General features: G+C 44.6%; 1 protein-coding gene across 2 annotated transcripts in view; it reads left to right on the top strand.

Annotated features, from left to right (window-relative positions):
- The window catches only part of cdk12 (cyclin-dependent kinase 12), a 29,201-nt gene extending 14,809 nt beyond the window's left edge, over positions 1 to 14,392 (top strand). For both annotated transcript variants that reach the window (XM_034298434.2, XM_053228304.1), the window contains exons 9-15: positions 34 to 135; positions 662 to 739; positions 1,947 to 2,063; positions 2,477 to 2,608; positions 2,773 to 2,972; positions 4,293 to 4,760; positions 13,705 to 14,392. In XM_034298434.2, the coding sequence (XP_034154325.2) occupies positions 34 to 135; positions 662 to 739; positions 1,947 to 2,063; positions 2,477 to 2,608; positions 2,773 to 2,972; positions 4,293 to 4,760; positions 13,705 to 14,054 (1,447 nt within the window). In that variant the 3' untranslated portion in view covers positions 14,055 to 14,392. The remainder of the gene's footprint in view (positions 1 to 33; positions 136 to 661; positions 740 to 1,946; positions 2,064 to 2,476; positions 2,609 to 2,772; positions 2,973 to 4,292; positions 4,761 to 13,704) is intronic.
- The last annotated feature ends 5,363 nt before the right edge of the window (positions 14,393 to 19,755 follow it).

Here is a 19,755-nt window from a genome sequence, read left to right as displayed (position 1 = left end):
TTATGATCGCTGTCTCTGATTGGTTGTTTCCAGTCGGCCATACACCAATAAGGTGATCACACTGTGGTACCGCCCACCTGAGCTGCTGCTGGGGGAAGAGAGATACACACCAGCCATCGACGTCTGGAGCTGCGGGTATACACACACACACACACACACACACACACACACACACACACACACCTCTGACAGGCGACAGTCCAAAAGTCGTTTATTTTTAACCGAATCTGTGCGGATGTAAACTGTGCCTCTGTGGATGCAGACTTTTTTCGTCCTCCCTCTCTCCTGCGCAACCTTCCGAGTGTCTTATAATTTATCCTTTCAAACTCTAAACCACTTTGATTTTTTTTTGTTTTCAGTGTGTGGAAGGTGCTACATAAATAAATCCATAATAATGATGATGATAATAAGGATCTCCACATCTAGTTCTAACTACTTCATATATTTTTTAAAAATTACATTCATACAGTAGGCTTTCATTAATATTTCACCAGCACATCTGTCTAAACATCATTTCCTGTTTTATTTGTGTGTGTCTCTGTGTTGAGTGATCTCTCAGCGCTTTATTTCAAGTCTGCCACTAGGGGGCGAACTCTCACCATGCTGCGTGTGCTTCCTTTACTCCTCTTCTAACACTGTGTTTATGTTCCCCGCTGTCCAGGTGCATTCTGGGAGAGCTCTTCACTAAGAAGCCCATTTTCCAGGCTAATCAGGAGCTGCTGCAGCTCGAGCTCATCAGGTCTGTGTTATTGTGTTTGAGCTCACACACACACCCACACACACCCACACACACACACCCACACACACCCTTCATCAGCCACTCTCTGGGCATGTTGATGGATGAAGGATGAACCTCAAAAGGTGTGTGTGAACTCTGAGGTCCTGCCAGGACGGTGTTAGTTTCTCAGCATGGAGTCTGTAATCAGAGGTGTGTCTTTCTCCCAGTCTGAATGTTCGAGAGACAGAGACACAGAGAGAGAGAGAGAGAGAGAGAGAGAGAGAGAGAGTGTGTGTGTGTATCTCTACTGAAAAATGTTAGCTTGTGATCTGTTGTTTGATCAGTCTAACAAGAGAAGTCACTTAAATGACGCAGTGTAATTTTTTTTTTATTATAATGTACTCAAACCCCAACTAACAAACTAAATTTTGTTTGTACCTGCATGTTATATTTCTAAGGATTTTATTTCTCAAAATAGAAACAAACTAGTATCATAATTTAAACCACCACATTCCTAAACAGGCAGTTACTGAGGAGGAATGAATGAACGGATGCTGTAAATATACTATATTGGCAAAAGTATGTGCACCCCTGACCATCACACCCATATGTGCTTATTGAACATCCCATTCCAGATTTATTCCCGTGTGTTTGCTGTTATAATGAGCTCCACTCTTCTGGGAAGCTTTCCACTAGATGTTGGAGCGTGGCTGTGGGGATTTGTGTTCATTCAGCTACAAGAGCATTAGTGAGGTCAGGCGCTGATGTTGGGTAAGGAGTCTCCAGTTCCAGTTCATCCCAAAGGTGTTCAGTGGGGTTGAGGTCAGGGCTCTGTGCAGGACACTCGAGTTCTTCCACTCCAACCTTCACACACCATGTCTTCATGGAGCTTTGTGCACAGGGGCATTGTCATGCTGGAGCAGGTTTGAGTCTCTGAGTTCCAGTGAAGGGAAACTGTAAAGCTGCAGCACACAGAGACGTTCTATACAACTGTGAGCTTCTAACAGTTTGGGGAAGAACCACATATGGTCAGGGGTGCACATACTTTTGGTCATATAGCGCATAATCACGCAGAACCACACAGTCCTGTTAACAAACGACAGACGCACATCTCAACTAGACTTTTTTTTTTTTTTACCTGTTTATTCTGGATAGTCGTATTTCTAGTGTGTATCCTGCTGTGCACTGTATGATTGTGTGTGTGTGTGTGTGTGTGTGTGTGTTTCAGTCGTCTGTGTGGCAGTCCGTGTCCTGCAGCTTGGCCTGATGTCATTAAACTGCCCTACTTCAACACCATGAAGCCCAAGAAGCAGTACAGACGCCGCTTACGAGAGGAGTTCTCCTTGTGAGTTCGCGCGTGCGTGTGTGCGCGCGTGCGTGTGCGTGCGTGCGTGTGCGCGCGTGTGTGTGTGTCAGTAATGCAGCTGCACTGCACCTCTGCTGCTCCGTGTTGTGTTTAGTGTGGGTTATTATCCTGTTTATTAGCTCTGTGTGTTATTCACTTTGTATATGGTGTAATTATCTCTCCTAAACCTCACCCTGTAGCCATGGTGACAGGAAGTACCCTCTTACATCATCACGCTAATGTAGCTGATCCGCTTTTACCTGTCCTGTAGCGTGCACGCTCACACACACACACACACACACACTCACACGGTGTTTATTACTTACTTAATAAATGTTATATATGTGATTATTTGTAATGGTTTATAATAATCTCATTCGCTCTCTCTCTCTCTCTCTCTCTCTCTCTCTCAGTTTGCCCTCTCCAGCTCTGGACCTGTTTGACCGCATGTTGACCCTTGACCCCTCGCGCAGGTGTACAGCAGAGCAGGCGCTAGCGAGCGGTTTCCTCTGTGATGTTGACCCCAGCAAGATGGCGCCTCCAGAGTGAGTGTCCTCAGTGTTCCACATGAAAATCAATTCACACCTAACAGCTGCTTATTTACACTCTGTGTGTCTATGTGTGTGTCTATGTGTGTGTGTGTGTGTGTGTGTGTGTGTATGTTTGTGTCTATGTATGTGCGTGTGTGTGTGCGTGTGTCTGTGTGTAGTTTGCCTCACTGGCAGGACTGTCACGAGTTGTGGAGTAAGAAGAGGCGGAGACAGAGGCAGAGCGGGCTGACCGAGGATGCGCCTGTTCAGAAAGCAGCGCAGCAGAAGGACCCAGGGAGCACAACAAGCCGACAGAACAGCCAATCAGCACCCAGCTCCTCTCCTCCCCCTCCCCCCACCACACACACTGACCTCACGGGTGTGTATCTCTCTCTCTCTCACACACACACACACACACACACACACACACTGACCTCACGGGTGTGTATCTCTCTCTCTCTCACACACACACACACACACACACACACACACACTGACCTCACGGGTGTGTATCTCTCTCTCTCTCACACACACACACACACACACACACTGACCTCACTGGCGTGTATCTCTCTCTCTCACACACACACACACACACACACACACACACACACTGACCTCACGGGTGTGTATCTCTCTCTCTCTCTCTCTCTCTCACACACACACACACACACACACACACACACACACTGACCTCACGGGTGTGTATCTCTCTCTCTCTCTCTCACACACACACACACACACACACACACACACACACACACTGACCTCACGGGTGTGTATCTCTCTCTCTCACACACACACACACACACACACACACACACACTGACCTCACGGGTGTGTATCTCTCTCTCTCTCACACACACACACACACACACACACACACACACACACACACACACACTGACCTCACGGGTGTGTATCTCTCTCACACACACACACACACACACACTGACCTCATGGGTGTGTATCTCTCTCACACACACACACACACACACACACACACACTGACCTCACGGGTGTGTATCTCTCTCTCTCTCTCTCTCTCTCACACACACACACACACACACACACACACACACACACTGACCTCACGGGTGTGTATCTCTCTCTCTCTCTCTCTCTCTCTCACACACACACACACACACACACACACACACACACACACACACACACACACACTGACCTCACCGGTGTGTATCTCTCTCTCTCTCTCACACACACACACACACACACACACACACACACACACACACACACACACACACTGACCTCACGGGTGTGTATCTCTCTCTCTCACACACACACACACACACACACACACACACACACACACTGACCTCACGGGTGTGTATCTCTCTCTCTCTCTCACACACACACACACACACACACACACACTGACCTCACGGGTGTGTATCTCTCTCTCACACACACACACACACACACACTGACCTCATGGGTGTGTATCTCTCTCACACACACACACACACACTGACCTCATGGGTGTGTATCTCTCTCTCACACACACACACACACACACACACACACACACACTGACCTCACGGGTGTGTATCTCTCTGACTCACACACTCTCTCACACACACACACTGACCTCATGGGTGTGTATCTTTCTCTCACACTTCTTTCATATACATGGGTCTCTACCAACATATTTGTGTGTGTGTGTGTGTGTGTGTAGGTCTGGGTGCAGTAGCTGATCAGCTGAATCAGACGGAGATGGCTGTGCTGTTGAACCTGCTGCAGGGTCAGACCGAGCGTCTCACTCTCCCTCAGATGGCTGAGCAGCTCCTCACTTCCGCTTCCTCCTCCTCACTTCCTGTCCCTGACTCCGCCCCAGACACTGACTCCACCCAGCAGCTGGAGCTGCTCAGCCACACCCTCTCGTCTCTCATTCAGGCGTCCAATAGCGCGCCGGCTCCTCCTCCTCCTCCTCCTCCTCCTCCTCCCGAAGCTCCTCAACCCGAGGCCCCTCCCCCAGAAGCCCCGCCCTCAGACGACACCACGGGCCTCCTCGCGCTTCTCCTGAGCCAGCTGATTAAAGCTCCGCCCCAGGGGGCGGGTCAAGGGGAGGAGAGCAACGGTGTCCAGTCGGACGGGGCGGTGACGAGAAGTGGCTCCGCCTCCCTTTCCGGCGCCGACTGCAAGGGCAAGTCTGAGTTTACTTTCTAGGGGGCGTGGCTCAAAGAATCCGAGGGCTGTGATTGGCCAAAGCAGTTTGTGGAGCCTCCTCATGTGGCTCCTCGTAGTGTTGAATCTCCTCTTATCAGAGCGATTGTATATTTTTGAGATGTTTCTCATCATTTTTGTTTTTTTTTTTTTCCAACAGTAGAAGTGACGCGCTGAAGAAATATAAAATAAATCAAAGTTTGTTTGTTTCAAATCCTTATTTTTCACTTTCAGTAAGTTTTTAATGCCGTACATCTCACTTTATAAATGAGTCAGTGTTGTTTATTTTTTTATGGGAACAAAACACACACACACACACACACACACACTTAATCTTTCCTCATTAAGTCCACTCACTGTCTCACACACACACACACACTATTACAACAGGGCATAAAGACACGTCTCCATTGTCACGTGCTGCATCTTTCCATGTTGTCATTTCATGTCATTTCAGCGTCTCTCATCGTGTCTCTTGGTCATCTCGTTATCCTCGTTACGGCTGTATTAACGAGCTCAATCACACTCAAACTGACCTCCATGAGCTTTTCCTTACAAATGAACCCAAGCCACAGATACACTACGTTCACACTAGCAGCTGATAAAGCTCTCCTGTCGTGCATGTAGTTAGTCTCTTGTGGGCGTGGCCTTGTCCAGAGCTTTCCTTTAAAAGATCCAATGAGAAGTAGCACTAGCTGTATATTAAAGCTAACGACTTAAACACAAACTAAAATAACACGCTAATCAGTGTAAAAATCGAATTTATTGTGTGATTAGGTGCTCGGCTTGGATCTCTGCTACTTCCTTCCAAGCTTTAATTTTCTTCCTCAAGTCTCTGTGCACATTTAACGAGAGCTCGTATATGACCGGAGAAGACGTAACCATGGTTTATAAGTTTCTTCCACTTTTGCGGGAGCTAATTGCAGGTAGGAGCTAAAGTTGTGAGCGTGGAACTGAAGAAACGCCGGAGCACACGCGTTCGAGGCGCTCGTTTGGATTAGTCGCTTCTTTACGCCGTCACACCTCATTTGCATAAAAGTGAGAAAATGTCGGTTCAGAAGTCGCCGAAGTTGCGGCTCCGTGTTACACACGCAGTTAGACGTTAAACAATCGCCTGTTGCGGCGTCGCTCGCTAGTGTGAACGTAGAGTCAGTCAGTAAAAAGTTATTTACGTTCAGATTCAGTAGATGTGGAAATCCTCCTCGCTGCTCCAGACCTCTCTTTCTAACTGTGGAAGAAATTCAGAGCAGATCGATTTGCATAAAAACGAAGATGCTTTGGTGTGTGCTTCTGTGAGCACAGGGTAAACCAAGGATACAGGAACACACACACACACACACACACACACACACACACTACATCAGTGGAGCTGTAAACATGGTGACCGTTATTAATCCTCACAGTGCATCTAAGAATAAAGGAGTAATGGAGCACTAACGTGACGTTCTGTTTGTTTCTCTCGTCATTATTCACTAAAGTGATTGAGCAGGAGCGCTGAGCACACACACACACAGCCCAGTGTTTATTACCGTTTAATAACATGTTTATAATCACACAGCCCAGTGTTTATTACCTTTTAATAACATGTTTATAATCACTCGCGCGTCTGGACTGCAGTTACAACCAGGCGTGTGGAGGATTATATTCACGTTACGTTTCCTCGGTCGCAGTCCGCCTCCTGATCTTCATCTGTGTTTCGTTCTTCTGTGTTTTTTATATCACTTTTTTTTTTCTCTTCGTGTGTGTGTGTGTGTGAGAGAGAGAGAGAGAGAGAGAGAGAGAGAGGGAACATGGTGTCGCAGCGTGTCCTCTCAGCCTTCACCGGTCAAACGTTGAATAAATTATGATCTAAACACAAACAGCATGTCTTTCTTTTTCCTTTCCTCCTTTTTTCATTTCATTGTTTGCACCTCGTCATTATTTTCCTCGCACTGACATCAGAGTTGTATTAAAATATAAAGAATTATAAAATAAAGCTGTGTGTTCTCGCTGAGTAACGCCGCAGTAGCAGTGAGACGCCTCAGGAGGGCGCTGTCTCTCCACCTCTAATCTACAAACCATTACTTAGTATAAATAAAATACATAACTTATAATAACATTTAAACTGAAGAATGTATTACTTACCATAAATGATGTGAATTTCTCCTAAATAAAATATAATCATCATAATTAATAATAATTTCACCTCTAATAAAGTGGAGATAAAAACTACATCATTAAAATTATAAAACTGTCCTAAACAGAAATATTCGTCATGTAGATTAAACTAAACTGTAACATGAATAAATATATATTTTTGTTATTTATATTATTTACAATATGTAATAATTTGAGATCTATTTATAGTAAGTATTCATTTATTTTATTACCTAATAAGATATACAATATTTTTTAAAATTTCATACTAAGTAATAAGTTTTAAGTAAAAAATAATTAAAACATTTATTTTATTTAGACGGAATAAAAACTTTATAATGTTTAATAATAATATTAGAGTTGAGTGTTTATGTAATTTTTTACATAAAATAAATTGGATCTATGTTAAAAAGATTGATTTATAAGTACAGTGAGTATAGAAAAGAATCACATTTTGTTGCTTTGCAGCGTGAAATGAAGACGGACACGATTTTTATTTTATCCAGCTGTATTTACTCAGTGCTACTTATAACATCCAAGTGAAAGATACAACAGCAACAAGTCAGAAATAAATAAATAAATAAATAAAAAACCAGAAGCACTGAGTTGGATAAAGGATCACTTTCCTGTGTGTCAGTATTTTGTTGAACCACCTTTTGCTTTAATTTCAGCCTTTAGTCTGTTGGGATCATCTCTACCAACGTCTCGCATCTACACTTTGCTCAAGTTGCGTTAGATTTGATGTCTGCAGTCTTCAAGTCCTTCCACAGATTGTCACTGGGGTTTAAGTCTTTGCTCTGACTAGCCCATGCAAGGACATTCTCCTTCTTCTCCTTCTTCTCCTTCTTCTCCTTCACCCACTGTGTGGTCAGTTTTGCTGTGTGCTTTGGGTCATTGTCATGCTGGAAGGTGAACCTTCTTCCCATTGACCACTTTCTGGCAGAGGGCAGCAGGTTTTCCTCAAGAATTTGACGGTATTTTGGCCCATCTATTTTTCCTTCTATCCTGACGAGCAGTTCCTGCAGCAGAGAAACTCTCCCACAGCAGGTCATTACCACCTCCATGCTTTACTGCAGGAAGGGTGTTATCTGGATGGTGAGCTCTATTGGCTTTCTGCCAGATATATCGTTTGGTGTTGAGGCCAAATCGTTCGATTTTAGTCTCATGTGACCATAACACCTTTTTCCACGTGGCCTCAGAATCTTCAGGGTGCGTTCTGGCAAAGCTCAGTCGTGACTGCACGTGGCATTTCTTGAGGAGCGGCTTTTTTCTCGCAATCCTCCTTGTGGAGAATTTGTGATGATGTCGTCACATGCACACAATGACTGCTCTTTGTCATAAATTCCTGCAACTGCTTCAGCGTTGCTGTAGACCTCGTGGTAGCCTCTCTGACCACTTTCCTCCTCGCGCTTCCATCCAGTCTGGAGCGACGTCCTGATCCAGGGAGGATCTCAGCTGTACCAAACACCTTCCACTTCTCAATAATAGACTTCACTCTGCTTCTAAGGATGGATAAAGCCTTTGAAATCTATTTATATCCATCTCCTGACACCTACAACTCTATCCCCGAGATCTTTTGACTGTGCCTTGCCATCCGTAGTTGATTGTGTGCTTCAGCTGCACTACGAAGATCTAAAATGCTCCAGGAATTGCTCTTTGATGCAGAGCTAATCGAAATGACCGCAGCTGATCACATGTAGAAGTCTAATGGCTTGGTGTGTCACTGAGACGGTGATTAGCTACACCTGACTGAGTTTACAAGTTATTTTAGGAGGGGAGTGATCCTTTATCTAACTCAGTGCTTCTGTTTTTTAATTAATTAGTTAATTTATTTATTTATTTCTGACTTGTTGCTGTTGTATCTTTCACTTGGATGTTATAAGTAGCACTGAGTAAATACAGCTGGATAAAATAAAAATTGTGTCCGTCTTCATTTCACGCTGCAAAGCAACAAAATGTGATTCTTTTGAAGGGGAGTGAATCTTTTCTATACCCACTGTAGTAATGCATTTTATTGGAGAAGTAATTATTTATTTAATAAATTAAGTTAAATATATATTTTAAATAGTAGTTTTATTTATCGATTTTCTTATATTAATATATTTACAAATAACAAATTATAAACGAATTAATTTCATTTAAGTTATTCACTTTAAAAGTTTGTATAGAAAAAATTCAAAAAATTTATAAAAATACATTTGTCATCACTAGCAAATTATATTTTTGTGCAGTTTTGTATAATTTTACCTGTATTTATGATTTTTTTCTAAACTCTGAGTATAAAACGTATCGTACGTCTCAGTCTCATCCTGCAAAGTCTCCGTTTTTTCACCTTTATGTTTCTTCTGATCTCCTCTGTGAAGTCAGTGGAGCTTCAGACTCCAAACTCCTCCTGCTGTAAAGAGTTTAATGAAAGAGGACGTTGTAGTGTAAAGTAACTGAAGCGAGTTTAGCGTTAGAATAAACGAGTGAAGTAAAAGTGCTTCAGTTAGAGAACGATGAGGTTTTGTGACGTTCACTTTAATCCATGAAGCTTTATTTCTTTCTCCTGTTACAGAAACGTAGAATCAGCAGAACCTACAGCGGAATAAATCACGAGAGGACCTTTCATTTTATTACTTCATAGAAAAGGAAAGAAAACAGGACGAGGTTTTATTTTATTAATCAGTAAATGAAAATGATGTCATTTTATTAATTTGGTAAATTTCAGTAAAATGGAGTATAAATATCAGCAGCTTTATTAACTTGATTCAAAAGTGAAGTTTATTTATTTATTTTAAAAATCTAGTTTCACAAAAACAGTAAAACAGTTTCACTTTATTTCCGTTTTCTCTGCACAGACTGTATTTTAATAATCATTTAAAAATTATATTTTTTATAATATAAAATTAGAGTTTATTATAATATATTAATAAATATGCTCACACTCATACTTCTATAAATAATTTTTATAAAAATATTGTTTATAATAAAGTAGAGAATATCTTAGTAATGTATTTCAACAGCGCTTTTTAACAATTTAAATATTAATATAAGCTTTATTTATTTATTTATTATTATTTTTTGGTAGATATTTATTGGCACGTCTTTGCTCCGCCCCTCAGCGGGGTGTAAATCGTCACTACACTATCACTGGATTTCTCATGTGTGTGATTAGGAACAGAGTTTTATATTCGATTATCTCTGAAATTATCACTCAGAGAGTGTGTTCTCAGAGGTTCTCTCTCAGGGTTCTGTGTGTTTAAAGTGTGAAACTGAGTGAGAATTTAAAGGTGCGATAGATGAGATTTGTGTACGTTTTTCAGCATTAGGTTTTTAAAGGTTAAATCCACTGGCCAAAAAAAAAAAAGGTTGCTGTTTGGATTTAAATAAGCAAATACTTAAGAGCCTATGATTGGATCATTATTGCAGTGATTAATGTTTCAGCTGGAAACCGTTCTTTCAGCTGTAACTGATGCAGCGCGTAGCTTCTCATTTCCTAAAGGACCGTGTCGGAAGACGTATCCTGTGTCTTCATGGAAAAGATGTTACTGTGTTTCAGAAGGGAAAGAAAACGAAGGAGATTGCTGAGATCACTGGAATTGAGTTAAGAAATGTCCACCGCATTATTAAAACCTGGAAGGATAGTAGTGATCTGTCAACTTTGAGGACGAAATGTGGTCAGAAAAAAATCTTGAATGATCATGATGGGAGATCTTTAAAACGCTTGGTGAAGTCAGAGTGTGAAAGATCGACAGGAGAAGTCACGTCTGTGTTTAATAGTGAAAGTAAAAGCATTTCCACATGCATGGGATTGGAGCTAAACAGCTGTGTGGCCACAGGAAAGCCACTCGTTAGTGAGACTAATGGGGGAAAAATGACTTCAGTTTGCTAGGAGCATAAAGATCCGACTGTGGAGCAATGGAACAAGGTCATGTGGTCTGATGAGTCCAGATTTATCTCATACCAAAGCGAAGGGCGCGTCAGGGGAAGAAGGGAAGCGCATGAAGCGATGTACACCAACGGTACAAGCCTCTGGAGGCAGTGTTGTGATCTGGGGTTGCTTCAGGCGCTCAGGTTCGAGGCTCAGCAACAACACGCAGCAATAAAATGAAGTCAGCTGAATGTACTGAATGAGCAGGTATCACATCAATGGACTTGTTTCTTCCCTACAGCACAGACGTTCTCCAGGATAACAGTTCCAGGATTCATCAGGCTCAAATTGTGAAAGAGCACGAGGAATCATTTTCACATCTGAGTCAAAAATTAATGCAACTCTGGATGGAAATAAATGTTGTGGAATTTTGTCAAAACAATGCCAGGAAGAAAGCGCGCCGTAATCAATGGCAGTGCAGCGAAATATTAGTGTGTGCAGGTTTTTTTTTTTCGGACAAGCGGTGTAGGTGGAGTTGAATCAGCTTTGAATGAATGAATATCATTCTCTCCCGTAATATGTAAAGCTCCGCCCCCAGAACTTACAGTGATTCATCTGGAGTTCGCATTCGCGAGGTCTGCGAGGACGTTACTTTCAGCTGCTCGTGCTCCAGGTCTATAAACACACACAGTTCAGCTCATGATGATTTATCAGGATGTTGTCGACCAGGCAGACGGTTCAACACTTTACACAGATTGTGTTTCCAGATCTGTGCAGCAGCAGCGTCGCTAATTCTGCGTCCAGCTTCATCTCCTTCACCAGTAATAAAGTGCTGCTGGAGTTTATTCTGCTTCTACTGCACTTCCAGTCCTTACGTTTTTTTTTTTTTTTTTTTCCAAAACACAGCCTGACTTTTTTTTTTTTACTCACAGGAGAATTATCTGGCTGTGGTAGGAACTTACCGATTTCAGAAATGGGGGCGTGTCTATAAAATGATTGACAGGAGGCCTGTGTAAACACAAACGTATATTCCGGACTGTAACAGTTTTCCAAACAGATTTTCTCAGCAGTGTAATACACTTGCACTGAGACCTAAACCCTTATTTATTATAACATTCTAGAGATTTATCTGCTTATTTTTACAAGTAAGAAATAAAAAAAATCACCTGTTGCAGCTTTAAATTCACACAGACGGCTGATGATGTCATAATGAGTGTTACAGCAGCCGGCCAATCAGCAGCTTCGACTTAAATTTGGTGAAAGTGCACACGCATTTTAATTACTACAGTTTTTCCTTTATTCTTACATCCTTCCATCCCATTTATACCTCCATCCTATTTATACCTCCATCCCACAACTTGGATAAATGTAAAAATGGGATCAGTTCATTTTTTGTTTCTTTCCTTTCTTTCTTTTCTTTCTTCATTTGTTTTTTCTCCCTTTTGTTTATTTTTCTTCCTAGCCTGTTTCTTTAATTTGCTCTTTCACACTCTGCCATCTTGCTTCCTTTTTATTCTTTTTCTTTCTTTCTTTTTCTTTCCATCTCTGTCCATCCATTTGTTCACTCTTTCATTCCCACTGAGATGCATTTCATTTTTGATCATCTTGCTTATGAAATATAAATCATTAAATCACTTTGTAATTTTTCAGAGAACACTGAGTGTGCCGTCTCTCTCTCTCTCTCTCTTTCACAGAACACTGAATGTGCTGTCTCTCTCTCTCCCCCTCTCTCTCACCCACACACAGGTTTAAACAGAATCTTATGACTAAATTGAACATAAGTGTTATTAGACAGTAATTACTATTATATACATACTTTATGACCTGAGTTGGAAGGAGTCTGGAGTTGAGAGGAGTTAGGAAGAGTTAGAAGGAGTTAGGAGTTGGGAGGAGTTAGGAGCTGGTAGAAGCTGGTAGGAGTTAGGAGTTGGGAGGAGTTAGAAGGAGTTAGGAGTTGGGAGGAGTTAGGAGTTGGTAGAAGCTGGTAGGAGTTGGGATGAGTTAGGAGTTGGTAGAAGCTGGTAGGAGTTGGGAGGAGTTAGGAGTTGGTAGAAGCTAGTAGGAGTTGGGATGAGTTATGAGTTAGGAGGAGGTAGAAGCTGGTAGGAGTAAGGAGTTGGGAGGAGTTAGAAGGAGTTAGGAGTTGGGAGGAGTTAGGATTTGGTAGAAGCTGGTAGGAGTAAGGATGAGTTAGGAGTTGGGATGAGTTAGGAGTTAGGAGCTGGTAGAAGCTGGTAGGAGTTAGGAGTTGGGATGAGTTAGGAGCTGGTAGAAGCTGGTAGGAGTTGGGAGGAGTTAGGAGTTAGGAGGAGGTAGAAGCTGGTAGGAGTTAGGAGTTGGGAGGAGTTAGGATTTGGTAGAAGCTGGTAGGAGTAAGGATGAGTTAGGAGTTGGGATGAGTTAGGAGTTAGGAGCTGGTAGAAGCTGGTAGGAGTTAGGAGTTGGGATGAGTTAGGAGTTGGTAGAAGCTGGTAGGAGTTGGGAGGAGTTAGGAGTTAGGAGGAGGTAGAAGCTGGTAGGAGTTAGGAGTTGGGAGGAGTTAGGAGTTAGGAGGAGGTAGAAGCTGGTAGGAGTTAGGAGTTGGGAGGAGTTAGGAGTTAGGAGGAGGTAGAAGCTGGTAGGAGTTAGGAGTTGGGATGAGTTAGGAGTTAGGAGGAGGTAGAAGCTGGTAGGAGTTAGGAGTTGGGAGGAGTTAGGAGTTAGGAGGAGGTAGAAGCTGGTAGGAGTTAGGAATTGGGAGGAGTTAGGTGGTAGCTGTACACACATCACACACTACACACATCACTAACGCACTACACAAATCACACACACATTACACACACTAAACACATTACATCACACTACGGACACAATCAAACACACTACACAAATCACACACTGCATCACACTACACACACAGTGTTTGCTCACTGTTGTTGGTTGGTTGTTGTTTTAGACTCGACTCTCTTCAGCGAGAAGACTCTCGCCCCGACTCCAGCGCTGACCCATGACCCAGCGACCCCGGCTGCACCGTCTGCGCAGTCAGATGGTCTCCATGGCGATGTGGCATCTGCGCTCCTGCAGCTCATTTCCCAGCATGCCTCAGAGAGCAAGCCCACTTCCTCAGACTCTCAGTGTCTGAAAGAGACGCAGCCGTCGTCCTCGTATTCCTCTCCGGGAGCGCTAATCTTCAGCCAGCCTGAACACGATGCTAACGCTAATGCAGGAGCTCAGTACCCTCGTGACCAGGACCTCCGCTTCACCCTGGGGTCCTGCAGGGAGGACAGACAGGAGAGCGAGTCCTGAAGCTTCACCACTCTTTCTGTTTAATCTCCATCGGAACTGGCCTCAACACGGATTTTACACTTCACACACTTCTGTCCTGAGGCTGTTCATTCTGCACACAAACACACACACACACATAAACACACACATAAACACACAAAAGCTTTACTTTATATCAAATCTTCAAAATGACTGAGAACCTGACCTGAAACTGAACAAACCACCAACACCAACACCAACACCACCACGTCTCTCAACATCATGAATTCTTCACTTTCAGTTACAGCAACTGGATAAAAGAATGTTTTTGTAAATAATTTGTTTTTTCTGTTTATTAAATGAAGCTGAGTGAAAGAGCAGTGTGTTTGTGCAGCATGAGAGTGAGACACGTTCATTGTGTTTATACGGAGAGAGTGAGACACGTTCAGTGGGTTTATACGGAGAGAGTGAGACGCGTTCAGTGGGTTTATACAGCATGAGAGTGAGACGTGTTCAGTGGGTTTATACAGAGAGAGTGAGACGCGTTCATTGTGTTTATACGGAGAGTGAGACACGTTCAGTGGGTTTATACGGCGTGAGAGTGAGACGCGTTCAGTGGGTTTATACGGAGAGAGAGTGAGACGCGTTCAGTGGGTTTATACAGTGAGAGTGAGACGCGTTCAGTGGGTTTATACAGCATGAGAGTGAGACGCGTTCAGTGGGTTTATACAGTGAGAGTGAGACGCGTTCAGTGGGTTTATACGGAGAGAGTGAGACGCGTTCAGTGGGTTTATACAGTGAGAGTGAGACGCGTTCAGTGGGTTTATACGGAGAGAGTGAGACGCGTTCAGTGGGTTTATACAGTGAGAGTGAGACGCGTTCAGTGGGTTTATACGGAGAGAGAGTGAGACGCGTTCAGTGGGTTTATACGGAGAGAGTGAGACGCGTTCAGTGGGTTTATACAGAGAGAGTGAGACGCGTTCAGTGGGTTTATACAGTGAGAGTGAGACGTGTTCAGTGGGTTTATACGGAGAGAGAGTGAGACGCGTTCAGTGGGTTTGTACGGAGAGAGAGTGAGACGTGTTCAGTGGGTTTATACGGAGAGAGAGTGAGACACGTTCAGTGGGTTTATACGGAGAGAGAGTGAGACACGTTCAGTGGGTTTATACGGAGAGAGAGTGAGACACGTTCAGTGGGTTTATACGGCGTGAGAGTGAGACGTGTTCAGTGGGTTTATACAGTGAGAGTGAGACGCGTTCAGTGGGTTTATACGGAGAGAGAGTGAGACGCGTTCAGTGGGTTTATACGGAGAGAGTGAGACGCGTTCAGTGGGTTTATACAGAGAGAGTGAGACGCGTTCAGTGGGTTTATACAGCACGAGAGTGAGACGCGTTCAGTGGGTTTATACGGAGTGAGAGTGAGACGCGTTCAGTGGGTTTATACAGCATGAGAGTGAGACGCGTTCAGTGGGTTTATACGGAGTGAGAGTGAGATGCGTTCAGTGGGTTTATACAGCATGAGAGTGAAACGCGTTCAGTGGGTTTATACGGAGTGAGAGTGAGATGCGTTCAGTGGGTTTATACAGCATGAGAGTGAGACGCGTTCAGTGGGTTTATACGGAGAGAGAGTGAGACGCGTTCAGTGGGTTTATACGGCGTGAGAGTGAGACGCGTTCAGTGGGTTTATACGGAGAGAGAGTGAGACGCGTTCAGTGGGTTTATACAGCATGAGAGTGAAACGCGTTCAGTGGGTTTATACGGAGTGAGAGTGAGATGCGTTCAGTGGGTTTATACAGCACGAGAGTGAGACGCGTTCAGTGGGTTTATACGGAGAGAGAGTGAGACGCGTTCAGTGGGTTTATACGGAGTGAGAGTGAGACGCGTTCAGTGGGTTTATACGGAGAGAGAGTGAGACGCGTTCAGTGGGTTTATACAGCATGAGAGTGAAACGCGTTCAGTGGGTTTATACGGAGTGAGAGTGAGACGCGTTCAGTGGGTTTATACAGCATGAGAGTGAGACGCGTTCAGTGGGTTTATACAGCGAGAGTGAGACGCGTTCAGTGGGTTTATACGGAGAGAGAGTGAGACGCGTTCAGTGGGTTTATACGGAGAGAGAGTGAGACGCGTTCAGTGGGTTTATACAGCATGAGAGTGAGACGCGTTCAGTGGGTTTATACAGTGAGAGTGAGACGCGTTCAGTGGGTTTATACGGAGAGTGAGACACGTTCAGTGGGTTTATACGGCGTGACAGTGAGACGCGTTCAGTGGGTTTATACAGTGAGACTGAGACGCGTTCAGTGGGTTTATACGGAGAGAGAGTGAGACACGTTCAGTGGGTTTATACGGAGAGAGAGTGAGACGCGTTCAGTGGGTTTATACAGTGAGAGTGAGACGCGTTCAGTGGGTTTATACGGAGAGAGAGTGAGACGCGTTCAGTGGGTTTATACGGAGAGAGTGAGACGCGTTCAGTGGGTTTATACAGCATGAGAGTGAGACGCGTTCAGTGGGTTTATACGGAGAGAGAGTGAGACGCGTTCAGTGGGTTTATACAGCATGAGAGTGAGACGCGTTCAGTGGGTTTATACGGAGTGAGAGTGAGACGCGTTCAGTGGGTTTATACGGAGTGAGAGTGAGACACGTTCAGTGGGTTTATACGGAGAGAGAGTGAGACGCGTTCAGTGGGTTTATATGGAGAGAGTGAGACGCGTTCAGTGGGTTTATACGGAGTGAGAGTGAGACGTGTTCAGTGGGTTTATACGGAGTGAGAGTGAGACGCGTTCAGTGGGTTTATACAGCATGAGAGTGAAACGCGTTCAGTGGGTTTATACGGAGTGAGAGTGAGACGCGTTCAGTGGGTTTATACAGCATGAGAGTGAGACGCGTTCAGTGGGTTTATACAGCGAGAGTGAGACGCGTTCAGTGGGTTTATACGGAGAGAGAGTGAGACGCGTTCAGTGGGTTTATACGGAGAGAGAGTGAGACGCGTTCAGTGGGTTTATACGGAGAGAGAGTGAGACGCGTTCAGTGGGTTTATACGGAGAGAGTGAGACGCGTTCAGTGGGTTTATACGGAGTGAGAGTGAGACACGTTCAGTGGGTTTATACGGAGAGAGAGTGAGACGCGTTCAGTGGGTTTATACAGCATGAGAGTGAGACGCGTTCAGTGGGTTTATACAGTGAGAGTGAGACGCGTTCAGTGGGTTTATACGGAGAGTGAGACACGTTCAGTGGGTTTATACGGCGTGACAGTGAGACGCGTTCAGTGGGTTTATACAGTGAGACTGAGACGCGTTCAGTGGGTTTATACGGAGAGAGAGTGAGACACGTTCAGTGGGTTTATACGGAGAGAGAGTGAGACGCGTTCAGTGGGTTTATACAGTGAGAGTGAGACGCGTTCAGTGGGTTTATACGGAGAGAGAGTGAGACGCGTTCAGTGGGTTTATACGGAGAGAGTGAGACGCGTTCAGTGGGTTTATACAGCATGAGAGTGAGACGCGTTCAGTGGGTTTATACGGAGAGAGAGTGAGACGCGTTCAGTGGGTTTATACAGCATGAGAGTGAGACGCGTTCAGTGGGTTTATACGGAGTGAGAGTGAGACGCGTTCAGTGGGTTTATACGGAGTGAGAGTGAGACGCGTTCAGTGGGTTTATACGGCGTGAGAGTGAGACGCGTTCAGTGGGTTTATACGGAGAGAGAGTGAGACACGTTCAGTGGGTTTATACGGAGAGAGTGAGACGCGTTCAGTGGGTTTATACGGAGAGAGTGAGACGCGTTCAGTGGGTTTATACGGAGTGAGAGTGAGACGTGTTCAGTGGGTTTATACGGAGTGAGAGTGAGACGCGTTCAGTGGGTTTATACGGAGTGAGTGTGAGACGCGTTCAGTGGGTTTATACGGAGTGAGAGTGAGACGTGTTCAGTGGGTTTATACGGAGAGAGAGTGAGACGCGTTCAGTGGGTTTATACGGAGAGAGAGTGAGACGCGTTCAGTGGGTTTATACGGAGAGAGAGTGAGACGCGTTCAGTGGGTTTATACGGAGAGAGAGTGAGACACGTTCAGTGGGTTTATACAGAGAGAGTGAGACGCGTTCAGTGGGTTTATACGGAGAGAGAGTGAGACGCGTTCAGTGGGTTTATACAGCATGAGAGTGAGACGCGTTCAGTGGGTTTATACGGAGAGAGAGTGAGACACGTTCAGTGGGTTTATACAGTGAGAGTGAGACGCGTTCAGTGGGTTTATACGGAGAGAGAGTGAGACGCGTTCAGTGGGTTTATACGGAGAGAGAGTGAGACGCGTTCAGTGGGTTTATACGGCGTGAGAGTGAGACGCGTTCAGTGGGTTTATACGGAGAGAGAGTGAGACACGTTCAGTGGGTTTATACGGAGAGAGTGAGACGCGTTCAGTGGGTTTATACGGCGTGAGAGTGAGACACGTTCAGTGGGTTTATACGGTGAGAGTGAGACGCGTTCAGTGGGTTTATACGGAGAGAGAGTGAGACGCGTTCAGTGGGTTTATACGGTGAGAGTGAGACGCGTTCAGTGGGTTTATACGGTGAGAGTGAGACGCGTTCAGTGGGTTTATACAGCATGAGAGTGAGACGCGTTCAGTGGGTTTATACGGAGAGAGAGTGAGACACGTTCAGTGGGTTTATACAGTGAGAGTGAGACGCGTTCAGTGGGTTTATACGGAGAGAGAGTGAGACGCATTCAGTGGGTTTATACGGAGAGAGAGTGAGACGCGTTCAGTGGGTTTATATGGCGTGAGAGTGAGACGCGTTCAGTGGGTTTATACGGAGAGAGAGTGAGACGCGTTCAGTGGGTTTATACGGAGAGAGTGAGACGCGTTCAGTGGGTTTATACGGCGTGAGAGTGAGACGCGTTCAGTGGGTTTATACGGTGAGAGTGAGACGCGTTCAGTGGGTTTATACGGAGAGAGAGTGAGACGCGTTCAGTGGGTTTATACGGTGAGAGTGAGACGCGTTCAGTGGGTTTATACGGTGAGAGTGAGACGCGTTCAGTGGGTTTATACGGAGAGAGAGTGAGACGCGTTCAGTGGGTTTATACGGAGAGAGAGTGAGACGCGTTCAGTGGGTTTATACGGTGAGAGAGTGAGACGCGTTCAGTGGGTTTATACGGAGAGAGAGTGAGACGCGTTCAGTGGGTTTATACGGAGAGAGAGTGAGACGCGTTCAGTGGGTTTATACGGAGAGAGAGTGAGACGCGTTCAGTGGGTTTATACGGAGAGAGAGTGAGACGCGTTCAGTGGGTTTATACGGAGAGAGAGTGAGACGCGTTCAGTGGGTTTATACGGTGAGAGTGAGACGCGTTCAGTGGGTTTATAAGGAGTGAGAAAAGCAGAAAGAGAAGTGAGGTGAGAGAGAGAAAGGAAGGAAGATGAGAAAGACAGGAAAAAGTAAAAAGAGGAAGAATAAGAGAAAATGAAAAAAGAGTTAAATGTTTTGTCACTGGATTTTTATAATAATTAAATTGAAACCGTAAATTTAAGTATTTAACAATATTTTAAAGCAAAATCTCGTTTCCCAGGTGCAGCCACAAACTCTTTATTTTTCTAAATGTTTGAGTTTGAAGTGAGATGAGATAAAGAACTCGCTCTTCCTGTCAGACAGTCTGTCTCTCTCTCTCTCTCTCTGTCTCTCTCTCTCTCTCTCTCTCTCTCTCTCTATCTGTCTATCTCTCTCCCCCCCCCTTAAAATCTCTTGTTCACAAATAGAGGACAGAAGCAGCTC

The sequence above is a fragment of the Pangasianodon hypophthalmus genome, chromosome 23 (genome assembly GCF_027358585.1).
Source record: "Pangasianodon hypophthalmus isolate fPanHyp1 chromosome 23, fPanHyp1.pri, whole genome shotgun sequence".
NCBI lineage: Eukaryota > Metazoa > Chordata > Actinopteri > Siluriformes > Pangasiidae > Pangasianodon > Pangasianodon hypophthalmus.
Note: the sequence above shows the minus strand (reverse complement) of the source record. Positions and strands in the feature narration are given on the sequence as shown.